The 26,544-nt window shown below is 37.2% G+C and overlaps 1 protein-coding gene across 1 annotated transcript; it reads left to right on the top strand.

Annotated features, from left to right (window-relative positions):
- The first annotated feature begins 6,121 nt into the window (after positions 1-6,121).
- On the top strand, positions 6,122-26,212 carry LMBRD2 (LMBR1 domain containing 2). Its single transcript, XM_008630604.2, has 17 exons — positions 6,122-6,368; positions 6,807-6,886; positions 9,026-9,121; positions 9,937-10,104; positions 10,924-11,134; positions 12,577-12,651; positions 12,993-13,106; positions 13,681-13,864; positions 14,187-14,368; positions 15,163-15,296; positions 15,503-15,608; positions 16,287-16,384; positions 18,179-18,282; positions 20,528-20,574; positions 21,716-21,818; positions 23,019-23,148; positions 25,625-26,212. Exons 1-17 carry the CDS (start codon positions 6,123-6,125, stop codon positions 25,683-25,685), a joined length of 2,139 nt encoding a protein of 712 aa, XP_008628826.2. The 5' UTR covers position 6,122; the 3' UTR covers positions 25,686-26,212.
- The last annotated feature ends 332 nt before the right edge of the window (positions 26,213-26,544 follow it).

Here is a 26,544-nt window from a genome sequence, read left to right as displayed (position 1 = left end):
TGGCTGGTCCTGACCCTCTCCATGCTTGTTCAAACCCTGCAGTCTTTTCAAACCGTGATTCACAGCCAGCGCGACTTTCAGCAATGCAGCTCTTCCCTGCGTTTTTTTCCCAAACTTCTTGTTTTGAAATTGGTGGGGATGGAGAACTAATTCTGAACACACCTAGAACCCCGCTCTTAGTCAACCACTTGCTTGCAAATGCTGTCCTTTGTTTACTGCATAACGATGGAGAGACGTGCCTGTAAAATTGAGGGTGGTAATGGAACCCGTGGCAAAGAGAACACAACTTCAAGTCACGTACAGAGAATGATGTGACTCAAATTAACATTCGTATAATCTTTAAAAAAATATTTTTTTAGCCGTTTCCAGTTTTAACTTAAGTCACGGAACGGTTGTTCAAAGGTTATTTAAGCAGATAATAAGATGAAAAAGAGGTGGAGTTTTGGTTTTAAAAAAACCCTGAATTTATTTCACCTTTTCTGCAGCCCCTTTTTTCTTTGTGAATCATGTCACTATTCTCTATTAATGTATGGGAAATCGAAAGATGATTTTGTGGAAAATCAATTATTTTTTACAATCTGGAAACGAACACATAATCTGTTTGCCTGAATGCAGTGTTGGGGAAGTAGTCATGTGACTGCCTTACTGACACCTGCTTTGTGAGAGTGCATTAGTCTGGTAGCCCAGATAGCGATTTCTATTCTTTTTTTAGATTCTGCTTGCAACTGTACAGCACTTGCATTTGATTCTATTTCAGTTCCTCTGATAAGCGAGTTATTTTCTTCTGAGTATTATTTTAAGCATACTTCCTAAACTGTTTGAAACCTTTGGCCTCTGTGGTACTTAATATATTAAAGGTTGGACTTGATGGTCTTGGAGGTCTTTTGCAACCTTAATGACTCTGTGGTCCTTCAGAAGAGGACAAGAGAGCACCATGTAAAGCAAATGAGCTCGCCATGGTTTTGTGCTGATGGTCCCTGCTTGCATTTGAACACAGAACTCTTAATGTTCCTTGGTCGAGCATTTGTCTTTCTTTTAGTGCTAATGTGCAGAACCTAGTCTCCTACAAAATTAGAGAGAACTGCTATTTTGAGTGGTGTCAGCACAGCATTTTATTTTTTCTTTTAATTAGAAGATACAAAACTTGTTTCCCTAAATGTCAATCTCTTACCAATTAAATGTTTAGTCAATTTAAAATTTTTCTTTGCTGCAAAATAGTTGAACTGACAGGTACTAATAAAATATCTCTCAGTACATACACTGACTAGTGGGTCTTAGAAGGACAAAGCCATGCAAATTGCTTTCTTCACTAATCTCAGAGGTTGTTTCTCTCAAATAGTGCAATCAGATAACTTCTCTGGTTGGTCGTCTTGGGCAGTTCGTGGCTATTTTCTTTCTTTAGATAGCCCTTTCACTGTGCTGAGATAAAGCAGCTCTTTGTTGTCTGTTTATAAATACACACTATTTCCCCCAAGCTGTAAGGGCCAGTGTGTGATAAAAAAGTAAACAGAAAAACCCAAACCAATCAACCATGCAAAACCCACAATGCCACCCCTTCCCTAAACCTGAAACCAACCAAAAAGAAATCCCCACAACACCCTCTGCAGACTTGGATATTAAAATAGCTGAAGGGACTATTTTTACTGTTGCTTTGCATCTCGTTCTTCTCTCTTTGTGTGTTCTGAAGTGTAACTTAGCCCATTTTGTTGTTTAAAGGTGGAAGTGTCAAGGGCTCTTAGTGTGGGGCAGTTCTACCAGTACTAAAGGCTTAATCATGTCTGTAGAGTGAAGTCTGTCTTTATGATCCTTCACAGCATAATTTTGCCGAGTAGGGCAGGCTTCAGAAACCAAACACTGGGTTGTCTTGCCGAGTGAAATGTGCTGGTAGAACCTCAGTAAGAACTAGCAGAAAGGCAGAAGCTCATCACTGAGCTGGCCATTGATACATTGCTGGAGATGGCAGCTTTTGTACTTGCAGGTGAGTTGTGAATTCAGCTTGAGGTGGGAAATGCTGTTGCCCAGATGTTTCTTTTGGTGTGTTGAGGCTCTCAGTTCTGTCCACGACTGTCTCTGATATCCCTTTCATAGTTTGGCGACTTTTTGGTGACAGGTTCTTTTCAGATGTAATTATGATCTTTGAAAATACAGAGTAAGGCTTCTTGGTTTTCCAGGTGTTTAATCTGAAATATCCAGGATGTCTAGAAATGCAGCTTTTCCAAATCTTTTTGATCTCTACCTGAGAATGCTTCAAGAACAAGAAAAAAAGTCTTTAGTATTCTAGAAATGTCTGCGGTACCACAGACACGAAAAACAGAAGCATGGTGGCTGTCTTTATTATTAATGTTAGAAGGACAGGCAGAGCTATGGATTGGCAAACTCCTCTTCTTTTGAATTCCTGAAAAAAATTCTGGCACTAAAGCTGTTTGTCAGTATGTAGAATAAAATAGCTGAATTTGTCAAGGACAAATAGTTGAAGTAATCTAATCTGTCTCAGTAATGACTGATAGACCTACTGTATACAAGAGGATCAGTTGATAATCTTATATGTTGCTTAATAGGACTTTGATTCTGTTCCTTAGGATGTTTTTGGTTGGGAAAGAAAGCTGGGAAGAGTCACTGTTGTGACTAAGGAGGCCATTTCCTTGTCAACTACTTTCCATGGTTTTCAGTTTCCCTAATGAAATCATATGATGATTAAAACTATAGAAGCCACAAAACTATGAGAGATTTCATGTCTTTTTGAGTGTGGTAGTGTAAATCAAAATGCCTTAAAGATTTGGAAACCTAAGAGAGAGGAACGAGTACAAGTGAGTGGAGTTTTTTGCCTGTGTTTAAGAAGGAGCAATCAACCACAGAAATACAGGACAGAGAAGTAGTGCTGTGTTTCCTGGAGGGGAAGAATTTGGAGGCCTTAATAAAGCTGAATTTGTGAAGGAAACATCCTGCAATCTTATTTACACTTTTTAGTCAGGCATGTGAGGCTGAAGGTTACCCTCAGTTCAGGCCTTCTCAGGCATTTTTTGGGAGACTGGGGGAATCCTTCACAGATATGCTTTACTCTTTTTAGCCTTCTTTGAGAATATAATATTGGAATGTCTTTGTTAAATTTGGTGCTGTATAAAAACTCTAAGGAAAGTGTGGGGTTTTTCATTCTCTGCTGTTTCATTTAGTAACTTGAGATTTCTGTACCAGGCAGAGTAGTTAGTTCATTTGTAATGTAGATGTCATGAGTGCAGTTACTCTTAGGTTGGCAGAGTAATTTAATACTGTTGATAGCAGGGAGTCTATCATATAAAGGGAATTAAGCCTGAACTGAGCCCTTTATGATGCTTGCAGAGTTAGTAGCTGGGTAAAATTAAAGACTTAACTGATTTTGTCTGTGTCTGAAAAGAAGCAGGAAAATCCTAAGCTAACACAAGAGCATGTCCTTGTATTTTATTGATTAAGGTGCACTTCCCGTGCCAGTGTTTCAGCTTTTAATCGTATTTATATTAATCTGGAGTTTCCTGGTTCTTCAGAAGCTGAGTATGCCAATAAATACTTCTCCATTCTTGGTGAGGGCTCTTGTTACTTTGTCATTGCTTTAATAGGAGCATCTTCTAAGCCATTGAAGGTTGTACAGTACAAGAGAACTCTTCTGGAGTAGTTATTTCAGGCCAACATTTTTTTAGAGATTCTGGAATTTGAGCTAGCTGATACTAGGTAGCTGTATACCAATAGTGAGATGGCAGTCTAAATAAAGTGAAGAAACACGATGATGGGTAAGGAGCTTACCTTTCTTTGAGCTAACAATCAGGTTCAGGAAATCCTGCTTTCTAGAGGAAGTCATGGCTTCATAGCCTGCTGTAATATATTTTAAGGTCTAGTTCTAGTAACACAGGTCCCAGATAGGTCTGCACTGTTGGGTTGGATTTAGCTCACCAGAAGAGCTCCTCTCAAGCATTGCAATTCTCACTTTGTGGATTTTCTTCCATTTAATCTCTTTTATGTGGAGAGCTGGCTTTAAATGGTTTCTATCGAAAAATTTTAAACTGTTGAAAATGTTTGAAAATGTGTATACATTAATTCAAGACAGAGTGTTTTTAGTTGCAGTCTTGTGAAAAAATAGGCCTTTCTTTTTGTATTTTAAGATTAAAATAGGAACCAGGGAAGAACATAAAGATGTAGTTTACTGATAACTGCAAAGTCACTTTTGTCTTTGAAAGTGAGTTAAGTTGTGGTAGGACTCAAGTTGCTCTTTATTTTAGCATATTCAGTACATTTTTATAATATTTCTGGAAGTTCCCTAATAATAGTAGCTGAGTGCAGCATCTTGCACAAAAACTTTTCACCTTCTGTTTTGATAGCAGCTTTTTAGGTGTGACTGTAATAAAACTTGTGACTAATGAGTGTATGCTGTATAATTTTTTTGTTTACGTAGTAAAAGGTGTGGCTATAATGGGCACCAAAAGCTACCACTGCCAGAAAGCAGTGCCTTAATTAAGCTGATACATAATTGTTTTGTTATTTTTGCTTCTTTGGAATTTGCTGCTATACTGTAAATATGAAAGACTTCTCAGAGGAAACAGGAATGGTACAATAGAACAGTCAAGGACTTGCTTCAAATAAGGGATTGAGAAATGGATTAGATATCCTGGATTTTTAATGTACAAGTGATCTAGCTAAAGTAGAGTATAGACAGATGGTAAGGGGGTGCTTTGTCCTAATAGAAATGTTTGATAAACATGTTTGCTGAAAGGCAGAAAAGAAAAAGTATGCGCATCTTTGACAACAAACAGGAAGGTAACCTGAGTTATTTTCAGAATATAGAATGCTCTGTGTGTCGCAGCCAATATGGAGTAAACAGACTCCTCTTACTGTTTGAAATTCAAAGAAGAAAGTAGAAACTGAGGAGAAACAAATTTTTGAGGGGAAAAAAAAAAATCACAGAATAATTGTTCCTCTGTGTCCTCAAGGTAGTAACAGCATCACAAACTTCAGAGTTTTTTTTAGTGCAAATAAGAGAGTTTTCACTGCTTAGTGCCCTCAAGCATAACAGATCTGCTTAAGCAGTTTACTGAGAAATTAGTAGAAGAAACGGTTCACTTTACCAAATTCTAAAGGGATTTAAAAGTAAGTAGAGGGGAATTTTAGTAATAGCATTTCTTCTAAATCTCCAGAAAAGTGGAAGTACTGAAAGTCTTAACAGCAAAGCCATAGCAAAAACTATTTCACTTAAATCAAGCCACCTAAATGTTAATCTTGATGGAGGCAAGTCAGACTGGCCACAGTAATAAACTTCTTTTTTTCTTTATAATGCTTTAAATGCCAGTGGTAAAATGATGCTTATTAAAAGGTTTGAAGCAGTTTAAATAAAAGTGTAACAAGTCAGTGAAATTTTCTGTAAAGGATTTGTGCAGCTCACTGGCCCTTCACGTAATAGCTTGTCTGTATGAAGCTGTATGAACTTTCTAGCCACTTACAGCACTCCTGATTGTAACAGAGTAACTAAACACAGAAGGACGAGCAAAGCAAAAATACATCATGGCTAACTAATACCAAATGAATTGAGACCCTTGTTTCTCTGGAGAGCCCAAGAGGAGTAGGAAGGTGAATAGAAATTCCTGAAATTTCAAACCTAAGAGAAGTACATTACAAGTAGACTAACACATACTTTGCTGTGATTTTGCGCTCTGTTAACTCTTGTGTACAGACTTCAAATATGTATTTGAGGTACATTTCATTAAAAAAGTTGTTCATTAGCTATCCAGAAACATTTAATAGTAATATATAACCCTTTGTCCAAATTAGTTGATTACTTCTAAAAGGGAAAAAAAAGAGCAGGATAGATTTTCATCTTGAAGTTTGTACTGGACCTAAAGTTGGGCTAGGTAGTCTGTTCAGGGGCCAAGATTTGCTTCCTGAATCTACTGTATATCAAGGTGATGAACAGTAGTTGTTCTAATATGTTGCTGGAAATTTGATTTCTGCAGAGGTCTTCAGGGCACCTTCCTGAAAAACTTTGTCTTTTGTCTGATCAGGGTCCTGATCATGTGAAGTATGAGAAGTCTGTTAAGACGTTTTAAAGTGTCCATTCAACAACTCTTCATGTAAGTATCTTCCAGAGATTTTAATGTCATTAAATGTCTTTTTGTCTTGCAGTTCTGATCTGCTTTCCCGAGCGAGTGCGGTGTGGCTGGAGCCAACATTTAACAATGAGTGGTGCAGCGTTGGGCCTCGAGATAGTGTTTGTCTTTTTCCTGGCCTTATTCCTACTTCACCGGTATGGAGACTTCAAGAAACAGCATAGGCTGGTGATCATAGCAACATTATTGGCTTGGTATCTCTGTTTCCTGATTGTATTCATACTGCCTCTGGATGTCAGTACGGTAAGAAACGTGCAAGACTTCCTGCTTAATTGCATCAAATGGGTATGGTGTTTCTCTAAACTAATGATTGCAAAAGACCATTGCTTAGAAACACCAAAGAAATCTGTGTAGTGTCTTAATAAATTAAACATGACAGTGTCTGTGTTTATAATTAATTTTACTTTTTGTTGATCTCATCAGGTAACAAATAGATTTCAAACATTTTAAAATTTCATTATATGGCTATAACAATTCTTTTTATTTGTTTAGGCAGCATAAGGACACTTTCAGCATTTTTCTTACTTGATTGCTGATTGCATGTTGATTTGAATGTTTATTAGTATAATTAATTCCAGATGTAAACCTGGAGTATAGGAAATGTCTTTAAAATAGGACTTATTACTTTTAAATAAGTATTATACCTCTGTGGTCACTGATATAAAATAAATTGTCTTTTAGACTATTTATAATCGGTGCAAACTTGCGGTTAACTCCAGTCCTGCAGAAAGTAATGGCTCCTATGTTACTCTTGCTCCAAGGTATGAGCTACATGTTTTTTTCTTTAGACTGTATTTTATGATTTTCTTTTTTAAAACTGATAAACAAGTGTTATCTGTGTGATGCAAAATTTGAAGTTTGTAAATATACAGGACAGTGAGGGAAGAGGTGAGGAAAAGTGAACCTGTATCTGCTGGGAGTAATTACACTGTAATTATGTAGTAGTTCTAGCTGATTAGGAAACTATTCTTTTTTTGTGGCACTGGATTCCCTTTTTTTGTTAAAGCAACAGGACTAAGCTTTTTGAGCAATCCTGGTTATGAGGAGAGGCTTTGGTGAATGCTTATCCTTTGCAATCTTAAAGACTTTAAACCTGAAAATCTAATTTTATGCCTTATAAATGAAATTAGCATCTTATCTTATACGTAAGCAGCATATCTAATTGCTTATTATAATTACATATGTAATTGTAATAAGCAATTATATATATATGCTATTTGATATATGATAATTGGAGTTATCTGAAATCTACTGTATTCCACTAGAGTAATGATAACCTGCTAGTTTTGTCCTGGCAGGAAGAAAGGAATCCCTAAACTTGGAGATTTTTCCCTAAATGTGGGCTCTTTCCCGTGGCTGCTCATCTGTTAGCCTACACTGGCTGCTTCCCTGTGTTGTTGATGTGTGCAGTGTAGTTATGTGTAAGATGATCAGAGCCTTTAAGATGTCAGCTGATGTATCAATGCAAAGTACTGCCAGTCTTGCTGCCCCAGAACAGGGCCTGGAAGCGTGGTGAAATGGTGAAATGACAGACTTAGTGCTGCAACATTGCACCCTAGACTTAAGACCACCCAGTCCATGTTAATTAAACCTAGTTAAGTATATACACAATTTAAAAACTATTCAGTAACCTTTCAATTTACCTATAGCTTCAGACAAACTTTTTTTCTTGGAATCACAGAATGGTTTGGGTTTGCAGGGACCTTAAAGGTCATCCAGTTCCAATCCTCTGCCAGGGGCAGGGACACCTTTCACTAGCCCCATCCAGCTTGGCCTTGAACACTGCCAGGAATGGAGCATCCACAGCATCTCTGGGCAACCTGTGCCAGTGCCTCACCACCCACGCAGTAAAGATTTTCTTCCTAATCTCTAATTTAAACCTGCCCTCTGTTGAAAACAATTGCCCCTTGTCCTGTCACTCTGCCCATATAAAATGTCCATTTCCCTCCTTCCTATAAGCCACCTTTAGGTAGTGGAAGGTGCTGTAAGGTCTCCTGGCACCTTCTCTTCTCCCCGCTGACCCGCCCCTGCTCTCTCAGCCTGTCTTCATAGGAGAGATGTTGAAACCTTTAGTCACACTACCTGTCATTCTATCTTAATTTGATAGTTTTGAAAATATTTAGGCTGTGCCCATAAAAACTTACAACTCAGGCTTAACTAGTTTGACCCTGGAAAACTCCAATTATTTCTCATTAGGTAATCCTATCTAAATTGACTTTATTGCCCTTTGACTTACCCTTGCTTCGTTATCCAGACAGGTGTGTCAAAAAAAATCGAACTGCCTTTGTGTAAGGTGGACACCTTGTCTTTTGTTTTTTGGGTTTTTTTTACTGCAATGGCTCATATGGCTTTTCTGGTCTTCTGAAGTGAGCACTACCTGTCAGAAGAGTATTGGCTTACTGAATCAAAATTTATATAAGACTGACTGAATCCAGCTGGGTGGCAGAAGAAACAATTAATGTGTTTTTTGTACAACTAAATTCTTTAGATGATGGTGTCCCTAGATATTTTTTTAAAACCTGCTCTACTAACTAAAGTTTAATGCTTCTTTGTCTGAAAAAGCGTTCTTTCTGTGCATGAAGTAATTACTACTAAAAAACAAAAATGTAACCTTAAAATTCTTTATTCAGTATTCCTCTTCAATGTTTGAGCTTCTGTTTTTTTCTCTAAGAAAGATGTCCTGTCTAGATACATTATTTGTGGTTAGGAAAATGATAAATAGTTCTAGGTGATCATTCAGTTTATGTATTTGGGAGGTGGTTGATTGTTGACTATGTACTTGAATAGTATTGTACTACTTCTATGCTCTTTCCAAAAACCTTTCTAGATAGGAATTTATAGAAAATGCTTTTCATACTCATGCTCTACAACTAACAGTAATCTTCTTTACATTGTAACAGCAAGCAAAAATGTTTCAAACCCTGGAGTTATATTCCTGATGGAATTATGCCAATTTTCTGGCGTGTTGTATATTGGACATCTCAGTTTTTAACATGGTAGGTAAGGCAAAAGAGTATGGTGATGACTATGATACAGTTTTTAAGTGCACCATTTTAACAGTCATAGCGTTCTTTAAAAATGTGTATCACTGCGGCAAAGAGCCTTTAAATTGTATATTATTTGCTAGTAGTGAAATTTCTGTAATAATTACTGTACTAACTTAGGCATGTTCTTTTCTCTTGCTTCTGTGGAAGCAAATTTCAGGTAGCAGTCATTTACCCTTGGTTCACTTTTGTAGTTGAAACTGAGCAATTTACACATGTGGGTGTTTATGGATAGATTATCTGAAAAAAATGAGGTTTTGGCAACCAGATACCAAAATAATTCCATGAGTAAGTTGGGTGATTTTTGAGTAATACCGTAAATTATTTGGCTTTATTGGATATATTATATAAAACTACAGAAAAAAGATTTGTCTATGGGGGTTTGGGTTGTCTGTGCTTTGTGTGGTTTCTGGTCAACCTGTCATCAAATACTTACTTTTGTAGTTACTCAAGGATATCAGGGTTGGTAGTTCATTCTTATTTATCGCAGTTTTTTCATAGTAAAGCTAACTGTATTGTTTTTATCTGCAGCTTGTTTAAGGTTTGCCATCAGACAGGTACATCTAGAATAAAAACACTTAAGTAGCTAATTTCTTAGAAGCTTGGGAGTCTTAAACTTTAACACCTCTGCCTCAGTAACCTGACACTGCTAAAGTACTCTTTTTGGGAGGGTTGTTGGTTTGGGTGTTTGGGAGATTTTTTTGGTGGGGGTTGGTGGGTTTTTTTGATTGGCTGATGTGGTTTTGGTTTGTTTCCTTTTGTCCTAGGATTCTGCTACCTTTCATGCAGTCATATGCTAGATCAGGCGGGTTCTCCATCACTGGAAAGATCAAAACTGCTTTGATTGAGAATGCTATCTATTATGGCACTTACTTACTGATTTTTGGAGCATTTCTAATATATGTGGCTGTAAACCCAAACTTCAATTTACAATGGTAAGAATAATGTTGTAAGCACTTGCATGAGTTCTTACAGAAATGGGTCTTTCTAAAAAGACTAGTTTTATTTACAATATTTTGCTAGGCAGTTAGAAAGTTATGTTAACTTTTTATATGAAAAGGTCTTTTTTGAGTACTTATACAAATTTGGTTTTTGGTTTTCTCATTTTTTAATGTACAGCAGAGGAATCCTCTTGTATTTGCAATGGTGCTTTTTTCTCCATACAAACACATTTACAAAGTTAGTGCAGAAACTTCCAGTGTTTTCAGAACAACATGTTTCAAAAAATCAGTATTTCCTGTGTAATGCATCTGAATGCTGTAGACTTTGAAGGTGAAAAGGAAAGTTAAAATAATTGACATCTGTAAATTGCTAGTAGTCTTCCATAGGAGATGGAATACAAATCTTAATGCAAATTTCTGAACACAATATTCTGAGTACAAATCCTGGGTTCTGAGGCTTCTTACAGCGACTGCCATTATGCTGTTTTGACCTCACTTTCAGTAAGTTTGATAAGTTCATGTTGTTTCCTAGGGGAACATATTCCCTTAGGAGAACAGTTTGTTTGAGAACAAACAAATTCTTGTCTTCCCTCCATAGTGGGCAGAAACATGGGAGATACAGGGAAATTGTGGCAGCTTTAAATATGGCCAAGTAGCAGGCTGCCTCCAGGCAAAAATTTAGGTGATAACAAGTCTGTTCCTGTAAACTTGAAAGCCATACTGGTTCATCTTGATACATCAAGGCTGGTTTCTTGCAGGCAGGATAGGAGGATGGTATTTGTTTGGGTTTTACATAATTTTTTGTTTCCTTAGGAACCAACTTCAGACTATTGGAATAGCTGCTGCAAACACATGGGGTCTGTTCCTTCTTGTGTTGCTTTTGGGTTATGGTTTGGTGGAAATCCCTCGTTCTCACTGGAATGGGGCCAAGAGGGGTTATCTACTCATGAAGACTTATTTCAAAGCTGCCAAACTGATGACTGAAAAAGCAGATGCAGAGGAGAATTTAGAGGATATTATGGAGGTAAGTAATGAGCTTTCCCTGTGAAAAAAGTGAAGACTGTTGTTAGTTGTGTCTGAATTTGCTGGTGTTGAACACTTGTAGCATGACCTTACTGTAAAATACCTGTAAACTCAGAAAATGATCATAGCGTCCCACTCGATAACACTCGACCCTGTGCAAAAGTCAAATCAAAAATAGTCCTTGCTGTGATGAACTTAAAAGTCATTGCAACTTGATAACCATTATTTGTTTGAGTCTATTCTTTTATTGACCCTTTTGGAGCAATACTGGTCACTAACAAATAACATTTCAGAGTGAGGTTGAACAGTCAGTGTACAGATGTTCCACTAGTGTTCAAATTGTGTGCTTCTTCTTTTATGCTCTGCTCACAGTGTATATCTGGAATCTTGAGAAGAGTTTCCACATTGTGGGGCCACACTTAAATGCTTTTTGATAAGAGAATAGATAATTGTTTTTTTCAAACTTTCTGTTGGGACTCTGTTGTTAAATGTCTGTGAGCAATAGGCTCTAATGTAGTTCAAGAACAGAGTGGAAATCCAGCCCTTTGAATAGTTGTTCCTGGTTCTACTGCTGGGTTACCATGGCTTGGAATAATACGTGTGACCTGTTGTAGGGTAGGGTGGAAATTGTGTTATGTGTCACTATAAATAGTAGTAGAATCTTCATTCATCAGTAATAGCATTTTGAAGAAACTGCTAAAAACAGCTGAAAATGCCTAAGTGAGACGTAACTACAAAACTTACTAGAAAATGAGCAATGAAGACTTTTTTTTACGAGGATAGCACTTACAACAGAATATTTCCACTGGAAGGGACCAGCAAGAGTCACCTGATCCAGCTGTCTGACCACTTCTGTGCTGACTGAAAGTTGAAGGAAATTACTGAGAGCATTGTTCAAATGCCTGGAGAGGGAGATGCTCTGGTAGCCAATGACAGGATGCATGTCAGCGGTTCACAGACGTGTCTGGAGAGGTCCAGACTGGACGTAAGGAAGCATTTCCTTACCATAGGGGTGGGGGGTGGTCTCACACTGGAACAAGCTTCCTAAAGAGGTGGTCAATGCTTCGAGTCGGTTAGTGGGACTTCCTCTTTATCTCTTTTTTATCTATAACTTAAACATGAAAGTCTTCTCCATTTCAGCCTTCGTGCACAGAAACAAATCTTCCACACATTTGTATAGTAGTGTTGCACACTGATGTTTGTTTTTAAAGTAATACATAGGTGTTCTTCACAAATAATTCACTTACCTTTTATGAGGTATTTAGTAAAGCTATGGCTTTTAGGAAGCTGTATTTTTCTTCAAGCTTTGATGGCTATCTTTTCCAGTTGGGAGGGCTGCAACCCTAGCTGACCAGTAAAAAGATATAATTTACAAAAAATTTATTTAATTCACATTTTAAATTTAGCAGCATTAAGCTACTCTGTTATTTTTTCTCTCAACAGGAAGTCCGTAAAGTAAGTGAGAGTATCAAATATAATCACCCCTTGAGGAAATGTGTTGATACAATACTGAAAAAGGTAACCAATTGCTCATCTTCAACCATAATTATTAAGCTGAGGGGAGGTGCCTCCTGCACATACAGAATACTGGTACATTACTCTCTCTTGCTTTTAATATAAAATCTGTAGTTGACATCTTGAGTTTCTGAGAGTCTGAGTTGAAATTCTTTGTGAAATGCTTTCTTATGGCGTATGTAATTATCAGATATATATTGTATAGAGAATGCTGTAGAAAGAGAAAAATGTATGCTTAGAGTGACCTTTTCAGTTGCATGAAGTGCCCCAAATTTTCACAAATAATAAGCAAAGACTGCTTGCTACTCCTTCATCTCCCAGTTAATTTTCCCTTTTCCTTCCAGTGCCCTACTGAGTACCAGGAAAGAATGGGTAGGAACATGGATGATTATGAAGATTTTGATGAAAGACAGAACAGTTATCCCAGTGAAAAAAGTTTGGCCAAACTTCACAAGCAGGTATACTAACAGACAGGAGAATGCCTCACTTATGCTAATGTAATGAGAGTAAATGATAGTCAAAGATTTTGAATGCGCTTTGTCTGGATGGTTGAGTATAGTGGGTGTAAGCTACTTAACAGAAACTTTCTTGGTGAAAGAAAGCACAGAAATTTAATATCCCAAGTGATCAAAGTTCTGGATGTGTAATAAGTGTCCTTCTTGTGTTACCTCTTGATAGTATTACAGCTGTCTGTGAATAAGCCTTGTAGTGGTTGATTGACAGTGCATTCTGAAAAAAAAATTTAGTAAAAGCTTGATATTCACTGAGATGCAAAAATAAAGTGGTAGGTTGGAAAAAGTAGGATTTAACTGCTACAAATGGTTTGTGATGAAAAAGCTACAAAACTCAGTAATCATGTATGTAGTCCTTCTATGACATACATTTAGAGAATAAACTACCTGTTTTTTTGAATATACGGAATTGTTCTTTGCAGTTCTGCAGTGCACACATGTTCAAGAGATTTTGCAAGGATTTTCTGCCGTTGTTTGAAATGAGTACCTTGTAACCCTGATTTCTTTCAATTTATTACAGGTAATCTATTCAGTACAGAGACATCGTCGTACACAGGTCCAGTGGCAAATTCTTTTAGAGCAAGCATTTTACCTAGAAGATGTGGCAAAAAATGAAAGCAGTGCAACTCGGCAGTTTGTTCATACCTTTCATTCCCAGGAACCAGAAAATAAAATTATTCAGTATTTCTACACACCAACGGTTGGTAAGTGCTGTCATGCAGATTTTGAGTATGTCAAGCCATAAACTGATACCATTCTGTAAAAAGAACCAATTTTATGTAAAAAGTTCAGCTGCAGTAGAGGGAAGTAAGTCTGCAATATTAATTCATTTATGTAATGGAATAGCTATCATATACTAATTTATGCTGCCATAAGCCTAAATTTTATTTACAAATTTGGTAGCAGCTGTGTGTTGCAATTAAGCATTAGCAAAGTTTGAAGCCTTTTGTGAGGGAGTTCTGTTTCTGGCTGTGTAATTTTCATTAACCTGTTCCGGATATGTGTGTGTGTGTTTGTTTTTTCCAGAGTGGTACTGGGAATGCCTTCTGCGACCATGGTTTTACAGAGTTCTCGCAGTTGTGCTGGCCACATTCTCTGTAATTGTTGTGTGGTCAGAGTGCACATTTTTCAGCACAAATCCAGTTCTGTCGCTATTTGCGGTTTTCATACAGCTGGCAGAAAAGACATATAATTACATATACATAGAGGTAAGTTGGAGATAATCACTTGACAAAAATATTTTCAGATAAATGGTTCTGATAACAGCGGTAGATAAAACAGATTTAAAAACAAATCTCTATATAATCTGTGAACTTTCAGAAGGTCTCTAAATGTATGGTAGCAAACTTTATATCTGTGGAGGAAGTCTGCCTTTTGCCACTTGTTAAAACTCTCAAATACCAGGTGAAGGCATGACCCTGAAGGCTGACGGCTGGCTTGAATATCATGTGTAATTTCTGAAACACTAGCTTGGAGCATAGGTGTTAATTAAACTTCCTGTGTAATCGGTCATGTGTGTGACCTCAGTTTCCTAAATGGGAATTTGCTGATGACCAGGAATCCAGTCACAGGTGTGGCTAGCATTTGTGTGCACAAATTTATTTATCAGTAAAGATACTGAGCTGAAAAATTCCAGTATACTTAGGAAAAGTTGATTCAAAAACACTTGGGTTTATGCCTTTTTCTTGTAGGAAGAAATGCCAGATCAGTCATAGTAATTACTGAGGCAATTATAGCAATTTTATTTACGTAACAAGAAGTAGTAGAATGTTTCTAGGGTCAACTGTGTTAGCTTATGTGTAGAATGTTACAATTACCATTCCCAGTTTAAATTGTTCAGAAAAACTCCTGAAACTCTTCTTAGAGCTGGTGATGTTCTCGCATCTCAAAATGAAAAAGCATGGCTGGAGATGGTCTCTATATGTGACAGGCTATGTGCTGAATACACTGAAACCTTTAGTAGAGTTCTACATTTAAACAACAACACTTTTTTTTCCCCCAGATGGCCTGTTTTCTTACCATCTTTTTCCTAAGTATCTGTGTTTACTCTACTGTCTTCAGGATCCGTGTATTTAACTATTATTACTTAGCTTCACATCATCAGACAGATGCATACAGTCTCCTTTTCAGTGGCATGTGAGTATTTGGTATATGTTTTACAGGTGTTCTATCAAATACTGAATTGAAAATGTGCGTGAAACTTCCATTTACATTCTTTAATTTGTAATTTATGGGTTTAATTCCTAATGAGCTCTGCATCATTATTCTGTGATAGATCCAGTTATGATTTTGTAGTAAATGTAAGAAACTTCTAAATGCTGTTGTCTCTTGCATTTGTGCAGGTTATTTTGCCGTCTTACTCCACCATTGTGCTTGAACTTTCTGGGCTTGACCCATATGGATTCAACAATCTCTCACAAAAACACTCAGCCAACTGCTTATACATCTGTAAGTAAGAAAATGTGGATTTGAGCTTTGAATATGGTTTGGAGAATAGACCAAGTATTTTAAATCTGTCTTATAGTAAGATTCCAATATTCAAATCTTTTCAATCTTCTCAGCAGGGTGAAAGTACTTGGTTATAGACCAGGAGTTCGGTAATGATTTCTAGGAGTCATAATTTTTGCCTCTTTATCTTAAGAAAGTAAAGTATTATATTTTAGAGTTCAGGGTGCTCTTCATTTCCTAATACGAGCTCCTATTAGTTTTAGCTTCCACTGGCTTTAGCATGTGGGGCATCCCTATTGATTGGGAGCAATCCTAACTTCCTACTGAAAACTAGTGAGTTTGGTTTTATTGAAGAACTGGTTTCTGTTTCATCTCATATCTTTGTTGTTAGTAACTAAATTCTTAGTGTTGTCTAGAGACTCTTTTTCACAGCAGATGAAAAAATCCACCAGATTGGCCCTTGTTCTGGAGTAGGTAAGACTACAAAATCTAGCATTTTAGAAACCTCAAAGCGTTGGAGGTGACCTTTACATCTGCTTATTCTCAAGCAGGTCTGTGGTAATATTGCCTTTGTTTCAGTAACTGTAAAGGATTGTATATTTATGTGAGAAGGCACAATCTTCATGGGTTTATGTAGAATATAGCTAATTAGAGCTTGTTGTGGATTTTTTTTTCTAGATAATGGGATCCATGAGAGTGCTGTCCTTTGTTGCAGATGGATTCTATATATACTACCCAATGCTTGTTGTCATTCTCTGTATTGCTACATACTTCAGGTAAGTGATTTGCAAGACAGATCCTCCATGCTTCTTTACGTTAAAAAAATTTGTTTCTAACTCCAGAAGACATTCAGTACTCCTTTTTCCAGCAGTTGAGTTGTATCATTTTAATAAAAATGCAAACCTAAATCCATAGATTGCTGTTTATATAGGTGAAATGTGTACATTTTAAGAATATAGATTGTATTAACTCATAACTGAGTTAATTTAAACTTCATTCCTAGATTTTGAAGGATGATCTGTTCAAACTTTGGAGCCTGGGGACATTTAGATTCTGCTTTTGAGATTAAAATTACCATGAGGAAGCTGTTTTCAGCAAAGTTTTCTAATAAATTAAGAAGCACTAGCAGCAATATTAGGTATTGAACTTTCTAACAGACTCATAACAAGCTTCTGACGTGTTACCAAACTCCTGGTAACGCATACTGGTTTAAATAATTTGATCTTGTTTCCCTAAGCCACAGTTTGTTGGAGGCTGGGATGGTAATTGGCGAAAACATTGTTACATTCTTGCTTTATAATTCTAAAATGTCTGCTTTTGAACAGTGTAAGGAATGAGATACTCTTGGTCTGACCTTGCTGAACTACATTTATGTAATAGGTTCAATTTCGTATTACCATTCAATCAGAAGCAATGTATATGTTTCTAGTCAAGTACAACGTAGTGAAATGCCTTGGATGTCCATTAATACTGTATGTGCATCTATAGATATTAAGACAAGTATCTAGTTGTGAGTTCTTCCTGCTTACCTTTAGATTAAGTGACAAAAGTGGTGGTGGAGCTAAAAAAACAAACAAAACGAACAACACACAGGAAAGCCAAAGACAAGAAAAGAGAAATGAGTTTATGTTACTTCTTGTCCATGATGATTGTCCTGGGCCTTGAATGCCATAGTGAAAAGGAGGAATAGAAATTGAAACAGAGTTTCTTTCATGACCTCTGCTAATTCAGATATATGCAAAACTGAAGGTTGAATTAAAATCTATTGAGGAAAGCCATCTCCTGTGTTTGATCCAGCAGTCTTAAAGTTTAGGTAGTATAAGAAAAAGAATTTTCAGCCTAAATGTACAATAAAGCTGACTTTGAGCTTGATATCAATGCTCCAGTTTGGAGGAAGGAAAACAGTACAAAAACAGCAGTTGTGTTTTCTGGTATGAAGTTGAAAAGGTGAAAGTCGTTTCATGCTATGTAGTTCCAGGACTGGCTTAAAAAGGGTGGAGCAAGCTTGCTATCTGACTGCTGCCCAATGGCTATCCAAAAGGGCATCCAGCATCCCTACAGCTTAAAAATATGCCACATTTTCTTCCAAGTGAAATCTGAAGTGAAAGTGGCTTTCCTATGTTACTACTGTTTCAAAAACACAGAAATCATAATAAGCAGAATTTTTATAATAATTGTTTTCTGGCAAAAAAGAGTTGATGACATTTTACAGGTACAAATTCTGTTACATCTGAGAACATTCAAAGCAAGTGTCTTTTGCACTACTCTCAGACTATATGCGTTTCAATATCGCCATTTGAATAGGGTTATTCCATCACTTTCAGTTGTATTTAGGAATGCGTTACTGTTCTGGGTCACCTAGGTCACCCTACTGTTCTGGGTCACCAGTTATTGTTCTGAGTTCTGAATTTTCTGTTTTCTCAGCTGGTATAATAATTTGTCTTCTGTGTTTTTCCTTTTTAGTTGGATTGTCCATACAGTTCTGAATGGTTTGTTTTACATTTTGTTTTGTAACATATTTAAACTACTAATTGTAAATTAACAAAGGAAATTGCTTCTTCTTTTACCAGTTTAGGAACTCGTTGTTTGAATCTTTTGGGATTCCAGCAGTTCATGGGGGATAGCGAAATGACCTCTGATTTGATTGATGAAGGAAAAGAGCTAATCAGAAGAGGTAAATTAGGTCCTCTGTCAGTCTTCCAACAAAATCATACTACCATAGAATTGTTAAGGCTGGAAAAGACCTCCAAGATTGAGTCCAACCCTTAACTCAGCACTGCCAAGTTCACCACTGACCAATGTCCCCAGGTGCCACACCTACACATCTTTTAAATATCTGCAGGGATTTTGACTCCAGACTTCCCCCAGCAGCCTATTCCAATGCCTGGCAACACTTCCAGTGAAGATTTTTTTTCCCTAATACCCAAATTTCCCTAGGACCATTTCCCTAGGCCATTTCCTCTTGTCTTGTTGTTTGTCACTTGGAAAGGGAGGCCAACCCCTACCTCACTACACCCTCCTTTCAGGGAGATGTAGAGTGATAAGGTCTCCCCTGAGCCTCCTCTTCTCCAGGCTAAACACCCCCAGCTCCTTCAGCTGTTCCTTATCAGACTTGTGCTCCAAATCCTTCCTCCGCACTAGTTGTACTTTGTCTGTGAAATATATCTCAAAGAGTTGTTCTTGACCTTGGTAGCCAGGAAGAACCAAGATGGGATGGGGGCCTTGTACCCCCCAGGGCTCGGAGCTCTGGAATTTGTTTTGTCTTTCTGCCTAGGGAAAGGCCACAGAAAATTACTGGAAAAACTAGCTACTAATACAAAAAGTTACAAATATATGTGTAAAGAATACAGAGAATATGTAAAGAAAAAAAGGCGAAAACTAAAATCAGTCACTGCCCTGGTCCTGCTGGCCAAACTGTTGCTAGTACAGGCCAGGTGCCACTGACCTTCTTGGCCACCTGAGCACACAGTGCTGTCAACCAGCACTCCCAGGTCGTTTTCCAACAGGCTGCCTTCCAACTGCTCTGCCCCGAGCCTTTAGCATTGCATGGGGTTGTTGTGACCCAGGTGAAAATTTAAAGGGAGGTCGTTTGGTGAGCATTTCCACCAGCTCCCTCAGTGCTTTTGGGTTGGTCCCATCTGGCCCCACAGACCTGTGTGTGTCCAAGCAGTGTAGCAGGTCACTGACCATTTCCCCTTAGATTTTGGGGGCTTTATTCTGTTCCCCATCCCTGCCTTCCAGCTCAGGGAAACTGGTACCCAGACAACAACTTGTCTTAGTCTTAAAGACTGAGGCAAAGAAGGCATTAAGTACCTCAGCCTTTTCCTCATCATATGATATATTTCTGGATTAAATTTGTCTGAAATGTTGCAGGAAAAAAAAGCTTACTGTCTGTCAGTATTTTGAAAGCTATACTGAGGAAGGCCACAGCACAAACTGCAATAAACTTACAGCACTGTGGTCGCTATGTAAAGTCTACCAATGGACTTCATTTGACATCCTAAATGAAGTACCAGTTTTAGTACCTGAATTTTAGATACTTCTAAATATTTTACAGTGTGTTACTGATAATACCTTAGCAGGTGCTTGTGTAATCTGTCATAAAGGATGGTTAACATTTAAATTGTCTTTATCATCAACAAACTAATCTTCCTTTTTTAAGTGTATTGATTGAGCTGCACAAATTCAGTCATTCCTTTTGTCTTTTTTGCTATGTCAGCTAGCAGTGTTTTATTAGAGAGAGCATGTTTTTGTGTAGAACTGGAATTATCTGCTGGCTTGGAGAGCTGCTTTTTTTACATTAATTTTTATTTAAAGTGTTTCTTAGAAGTTGCTAAAAGCTTTTGTGATTTTTGAATAAATGTTTAGAAATTAAAATTTCTGGATACAGTGTTATATTATGGAATACTTTTATTCCCATAGTTGATGAAAAACAAAAGCTGTATTTACTTAGAGTAGTAGTATTTCCTTTTTTTGGAGAAAGATCAAAGTCCCTTATTCCCTTATACAAGAGGTTATGATGACATTGACACTGTGATGTTATACTTCCAACTTTATAACGGATATGGACACAAAGTATTTGGGTCATAGCCTGGGCCTCACAGAACTTCATCAAGGTCTTGATTCAAAAATGCTGAAGTTTTTTCTTAATGTCATAACTTTTCCAGTTATTTCTAAGGGTTTGGTTTTTTGGTTTATTTTTGCTTTGCCAGCTGGTATCCATATGTTATGCTATGACCCAGGATACCATCATGACAATAATTTTGATGGTTTTTGTTTTGTTTTTGTTTAATTGTAAGAGTCATGTATTTCAATAAGAATCTTTGCTAGTTAACTTTGGATTTTTATTGTTTGTTTAAAAAAAATTGCTAATGATTTTCCTAGTATGGTGCTCAGACAGTTTTGTTTTTTATTTTTAGAGAAAAGAAAACGACAGAGGCAGGAAGAAGGTGAAAACAGAAGAAGGGTATGACATTTTTTTAGCTAATTGTAATATTATACTGCAGTATGTGATAGGATTTACTATAGCTATTTAATTCAGAATGATCTATTTCACAAAGGAATTAGTCCCAAATAATTGATGGAATCAGTTTAATCTTGATGAATAGTCTTGGCTGAGGGTAATTGTAGATGGTAAGAGGACTATTTTAGTGATACTGCTTGTACAGTTTAGTAACTCAGTGTGCTGTGGTACATGACAATAGGTATAACAAGCGTTTAAAAAGTTCCTGATTTCTAGGACGCAGAATAATCTGAAATGGCATATTACCAGTCTCTTACACTGATACTGCTCTGCTTGAAATAACTGCAGTTGCAGGGTTGCTGTACTGAAATATGGACTCCTCATTTGACTTGTTTTGTGTGCTCATTGGAAAGTCATTGGCACAGGTTCTATTTTATTTTTTTCCACAAGAAGGAATTACATTTTTGGCAGAATTAATAGTTTCTGCTGAATAACAAACAGAATGTTTGATTCAAATCATGTTTTCTGTGCATACTGTATTGAAAGATTTTTGAAGTTTTCATTTTTCTTTAGTTTATAACAAAATCTAGTATAGGAAGTCACAATAAAAGACATAGATGAGAGAAAGGATGCATGCAAGATAATACTAGGACTAAAACCTCTTGACTTTTCAAGCTCAGGTGTAATTTAATCCTAGATGACAGCCAGTACTGTGTAGACCTTTCTTTTGATCCTTTCCTTCCATCTCATAATTTCAAAACTTGAACTTGTTGGGGTGCAAAATAGCAAGTGTATGATACATTTAATACACACTGAAATGACTTGACACAAAGCTATGAATTTTTCTGCGCTATGTGCCTCTCGTTATTTTTCCATTTTGCCACTAGATGGAAGTAGTAGTCAATAAAAGCAGCGGTTCCCACCATAACTTAGAGCAGTGGAGTGAACTCTTGAGTGCAGATTTGAGATGAAATTTGTTTTCTGGAAGTCTTGTTCTAAAGAACAGTTATGGTAACCAGTTTAGTGAAGGAACATGTTTTGCGTTTAAAACAAAACAAAAATTCTTTCTGTATCAAGACACTGAACAATTGTTGTGTTGCTTTTTCCTTACAACTTACTTTTTCCTTCATGGTCTTTTTTCCAGGAATGGAAGGAGCGGTATGGAAACAGAGAAGATTCTACCAGAAGCAGAGCTGTCCACACAGACCAGAAAGAATCCAGCTTCTCAGAGACCAGTGCCAATAGACGTAAGCTCTGTGGGCTGGAGGGGAAGTTTGTTTTGTTTTTCAGTATCTTGTCTGCACACCACTGGCTATCAGAGTAGTTTCAAATATTTTCCTTTTTGTCTTAGATGATGTGTTGATAACATTCACTTCTGTGGCTCAGGGCTGCCTTGCCATTTAAGGCACTGGGAAGAGTTCTGTGTTTCTTTCCATCTCCAACTAGTTGGAATCAGAGATTCTGGCTACTCTTCTGACCAAGTGCTTGGTCTTATGGGGTATATAATGATTGCCATTAGAGTAGCAGTTGTCAACAAAGAAACTTCATGCTACATCTTGAAGTTGGGTGTTGTAAATCTTAAAATTTACCTCTTCTGCTTGCAAATGAACTGTCTCAGACTGGAATAATGAAGCAATCAGTTGACCAACAAATGTAAAACCATATAAGTGTATATACGTTTTATTAGTAATGTCTATTAGCAGAATGCTTTTTTTGTGGATACTTTAAACTTCCAAAAAGTTTGTCGGTGTTAATTTTTTTCCTGTATTTTTTGTGCTCTTGTAAGCTAACAAGTAAAATGAAACTGAAGAAAAAGGAGGAAAAAGGGGAGGAGGAGGGAAGCTTTGAATATGCTTTTAAGAAGACACTGGTAGATTTCCCCCTCCTCTGTACAAAGTTGCAAACCCAGATTTTTAGTGGTACACTAACTGAAATTGCATTTTAATGTTCATCATGTGATTATGTAGCATTCCAACACTAAAGCAAGCCATAGGTACTGACCTAATGAAGGTCACAGAGTGAACTGCAAAACAACTGTATTTCATTAATTCATGAGATTGATTTTTTTTAAAAAACAAACAAAAGCAAACAAAAAACCTCTCCAGACAGTTTAATTAAAGCATGAAGCTGGGAGGATGAATGGGTGATTGTTTGATTTGAAAGTAATGCTTGCCTGTAGTTTTTCATTTTCTTCTGATTCTTTGCAAGGTAGTTTTCAACCTATTTGAGGGGCAAAAGTTGTAGTTGCATTTCTGTTGAGATACAAAATCAAAATACTACATATTTGAGCAAGTTTGGTTTAATACTAAATCTACTCTAAATTATCTCACTTTTGCTTTGGATGAGGTTGCTTTGTTATTCTTACGGTTTTTTAAATTTGATGTCTCCATACATGCCAGGCTGTTCACAAAGCAAATAAGTGTCTTTCCTTCCTTTTACTTACCTAGCACTATCTAAGTATACCCGTTCAAATGGTAGGACTGAAAGAGATAGAATAGAACTCCTCCAGGATGCAGAACCTTTGGATTTTAATGCAGACTCTGTTAATGACGACCCCCTTGAATCGGACTCAGGAAGGTGAGGAATATTCTCTGTAATTTCCAGTTAAAAGTTTCTAATGTCTTCTGTTTTCTGACCTATGACAGCTGTATCAGATAGTTTCAAAGTAAGAGTTTTTTAAATGAAGCTTATAATTTAATCTAACTCTTTTCCTTTCTTCCTTTTCCCCTATGATAAGGGAATTCTTTTATAACCAATTAAAACCTGAAGGTGTTTCAGGCCTTTTAGAAATGTCAGAGTAAGATTGGAGCTGGATATAACTTTATATATGGCATAATCTGAAAAATGCTGCATATAAAACTGGTGAACCACCTGTGTGTTAAGGAAACGTCCCAGTGTGACCATTCAGGGGGCAGTCTGGTAGTCACACTCGTGCCACCCCAGACTTGCACTGCTGGGACTAAAGCCCCTTCACCACAGGTCGCTTCAGTGACCCAAGGGGACCCTTTCACTCCCTACTCACCCCACTCTCACAGTCAGAAAAGTTGTCCTTTCCATCTCAATCTCAGGTTTGCCATAGCAGAGTCCCAGATATCAGGTTCCCTTAATTTAATGATAGTGCAGTGATGGCATAACAACTCGAATTTGTGCCTCCAGGGAGGGACCCCAGACAAAAGAATCCTTGCGCTTTTACACCCTCACAGTCTATGTGCATCATAATGCAGGCTCTTCCAGGTGAGCCCTTGGCTCCTGCAGAGTCTCCAAGTGTCCAGTCCCCTGGCTGGGCCACAGGTCCCTGTGCCCTTTGTTAGTTGTTCGTGGCACCTTGCCTGGGGCTCCAATTTCTGGCCATCCAGGGCAAAACCTGCAGCTGCACACTGAGCTACCTAGTCTAGGTGTATGCCTCAACAAACAGATGTACAGTGTAAGGTTTTCAGTAATTTCCTACGAAGCTCAACTTCAGAAAGCTCACTTGATTTCCCAGTATAAAATCCATTATGAAAAGGCTGCAGGAAAGAAAACTGAGTGTTACAGCATTTGTTGCAGGAATACAGCTGGATATTAGATCTTGGAACTACTAAAGTAAATTAAAATATGAACTTCCTGGGCAGAGAGTACCAGGCTGCACTGTGTAGCTCTGTCTGTAATAGAGGATTTTGTGATTCTGTGGTTGTGACTCCAACACCAAATTTCCTCAGTCACAGAATACCTTATGTAACTGCTAAGCTCTGCTCATATTTAAGAAACAAGCAATACATTGCATGGGTGCTTTTTTTTTTAGGTGGTTATTGTGTTGAACCACTTAATGATAAATAATTTAAAATTCACATGTAAAAATACTATCTGTTATTTTTCAGCTACAGCTAGTTTATCCAAACAAAAAGACTCACAAAAAGTCAATGTTTCAGAGGACTTCTAAATATAATGTCAATAAACAAATGCCAGCTCAGAAACATGAAATGAATGCTGTTAAATGGCACTGCCAGGTTTCACAGGTTGATTCAGACAACTGGTTTAGTCTCATGTCACCACATTTGAAAAGCTGGGGATTTTTAAGCACAATAGTTTAAAGAGGAACTAGCCTAGAATTTCTGTCAGCAGTTGGCTTCTGTGCAGTGTGAAAGGGATTTTCTACTAAAAATAAGAATATGCATTTGTAATTATTCTGGATCAAATAGTTTTCAAGCACAGTGTCTGAAGTCTTCAGGCATATATACATACTTTGCAAAGTGGAACATCCTAAACTTCTTCTTTAAAAAGAAAACCAGGAGCCACAAAGCGTAGTTGAGCTTCCCCTAGTAACCTTCATTTCATTTCTTGGAGGTAATAAATCAAGAGTAATTACATATGGAATTTCAAGTAGTTTAAAAGTAGCTTATGTAACATTGGTTTTCAAAACTAGAGTTCCTGAAATAGATAGAACATTATAGGACAGTAAGGACAGTCAGCACACCAGGTTCTGGCTTTGTGTTTATTCAGATTTTAGTAAATGCTCCAGTGAGGAGCTACACTGTGCTTGTGTTGGACCCTATTTGTGCTTTTGAAGTGTTTCTAAAATATATTCGACTAACAGTTTGTGAAGTTTTATCTTTTCACACTAAGCATGCAGGCATTTGTTTTCATTATCTTTGATACTGTATTTCTTCTAAGAATACCCAATGATATGTACTGTTAAGCACCCAAAATACTTTTTCGATGCAATTGTTTGTTTGGGTTTATTGTTTTTGGGTTTTTGTTCATTTGTTTAGTTGTTGGCGTGGTTGGGATTTCTAAGAAAAAAGTCCTGCTCAGCCAAAATATCCAAGTTCTTTTTTTTGTATTAGGAGACATAGGTCTTTAAGATTCCCAGTATTCATATCACTGTTTCTCTTGGTCATATGAGGTTTAATTTAATGGTCTTTCAAATTCTCATGGAAACTAATTCAGTAGAACATCAAAACCTGTAAGTCACTGGAGTTAAGGAGAAAGATTGCAATGAGAGTTAGATGATTTCATGGGTCTTCATTTTTCTATCTCCTGTGACACTTTTTCATATTTAAAATTGATTCTACAGGTACCAGCCTGGTGGAAGATACCTGTCAATGTCTCGAAGCAAAATATTTGATGATGTCTAAGCTCATCAAAGCTAAAGAAAATTCAGTGGAAATCTAGCTCCTACTCATTGCTTGGAAAATACTGTATTTGTGATATATCACTGAACCGTCAAAGACTCTTTAAAAAACATATGAAGGAACAACTCTTTTGGAAATGCACGTGTATGATAACTTCACAACTTGTGATAGAAATATGCTTCTGCTATTGTAGATACTGTTGTGCATCAGTATGGGCTTTTGTGTCATGACCAAAAGGAGAAAACTATTTAAAGTTAATAGATGATAAACTCGTAAATATACCTAGGGCTCAACTTGAACTGTAACAGACTAAGTTTGGGGAAGAGATTTTTTCGGAATTTTTTTTTTTTTTTGTATTTTAACCGATGCTGTGAGGGCATATTGATACATCCAAAGTGCAGCTATATCAATTACTATAATAGACACTTTTTATAGTTTTTTAATTTTAACTTTATGCATAATCCAAAATCTGCTGAAGAAAACTAAGGCTTCTTTTGCCTTCAGTGGCATTTGAATCCGACCCCATATAAGGAGAAGGCCTGAATGGCAGGCTTTCTTAATAAAATCAGAAAATGTGAGTTCCAGTATTTAGAGGGTGGCTATGAAGGAGATGGTGACTTCCTTTTTTACAAGGAGTTACATGGAAAAGACGTGGGCACAAGTTACTCCTGATGAGATTCCAGTTGGACACAATTGGATATTTTTGCACAATTAGAACAATCAGGCACTGGAATAATCTCTCCAGAGAAGTGGTGGATTCCCCAGCACATTGGACACTTTTACATTTTGGCTGGACAAGGTGCTGGGTCATCTTGTCTACGCTATGCTTTTGCTGAGAAAGCTTGGACCATAAAACCATAGT

The sequence above is a fragment of the Corvus brachyrhynchos genome, unplaced genomic scaffold, assembly GCF_000691975.1.
Source record: "Corvus brachyrhynchos isolate BGI_N302 unplaced genomic scaffold, ASM69197v1 scaffold42, whole genome shotgun sequence".
Classification (NCBI taxonomy): domain Eukaryota; kingdom Metazoa; phylum Chordata; class Aves; order Passeriformes; family Corvidae; genus Corvus; species Corvus brachyrhynchos.
The sequence above is the reverse complement of the archived record's forward strand: the minus strand, read 5'-3'. Positions and strand labels throughout refer to the sequence as shown.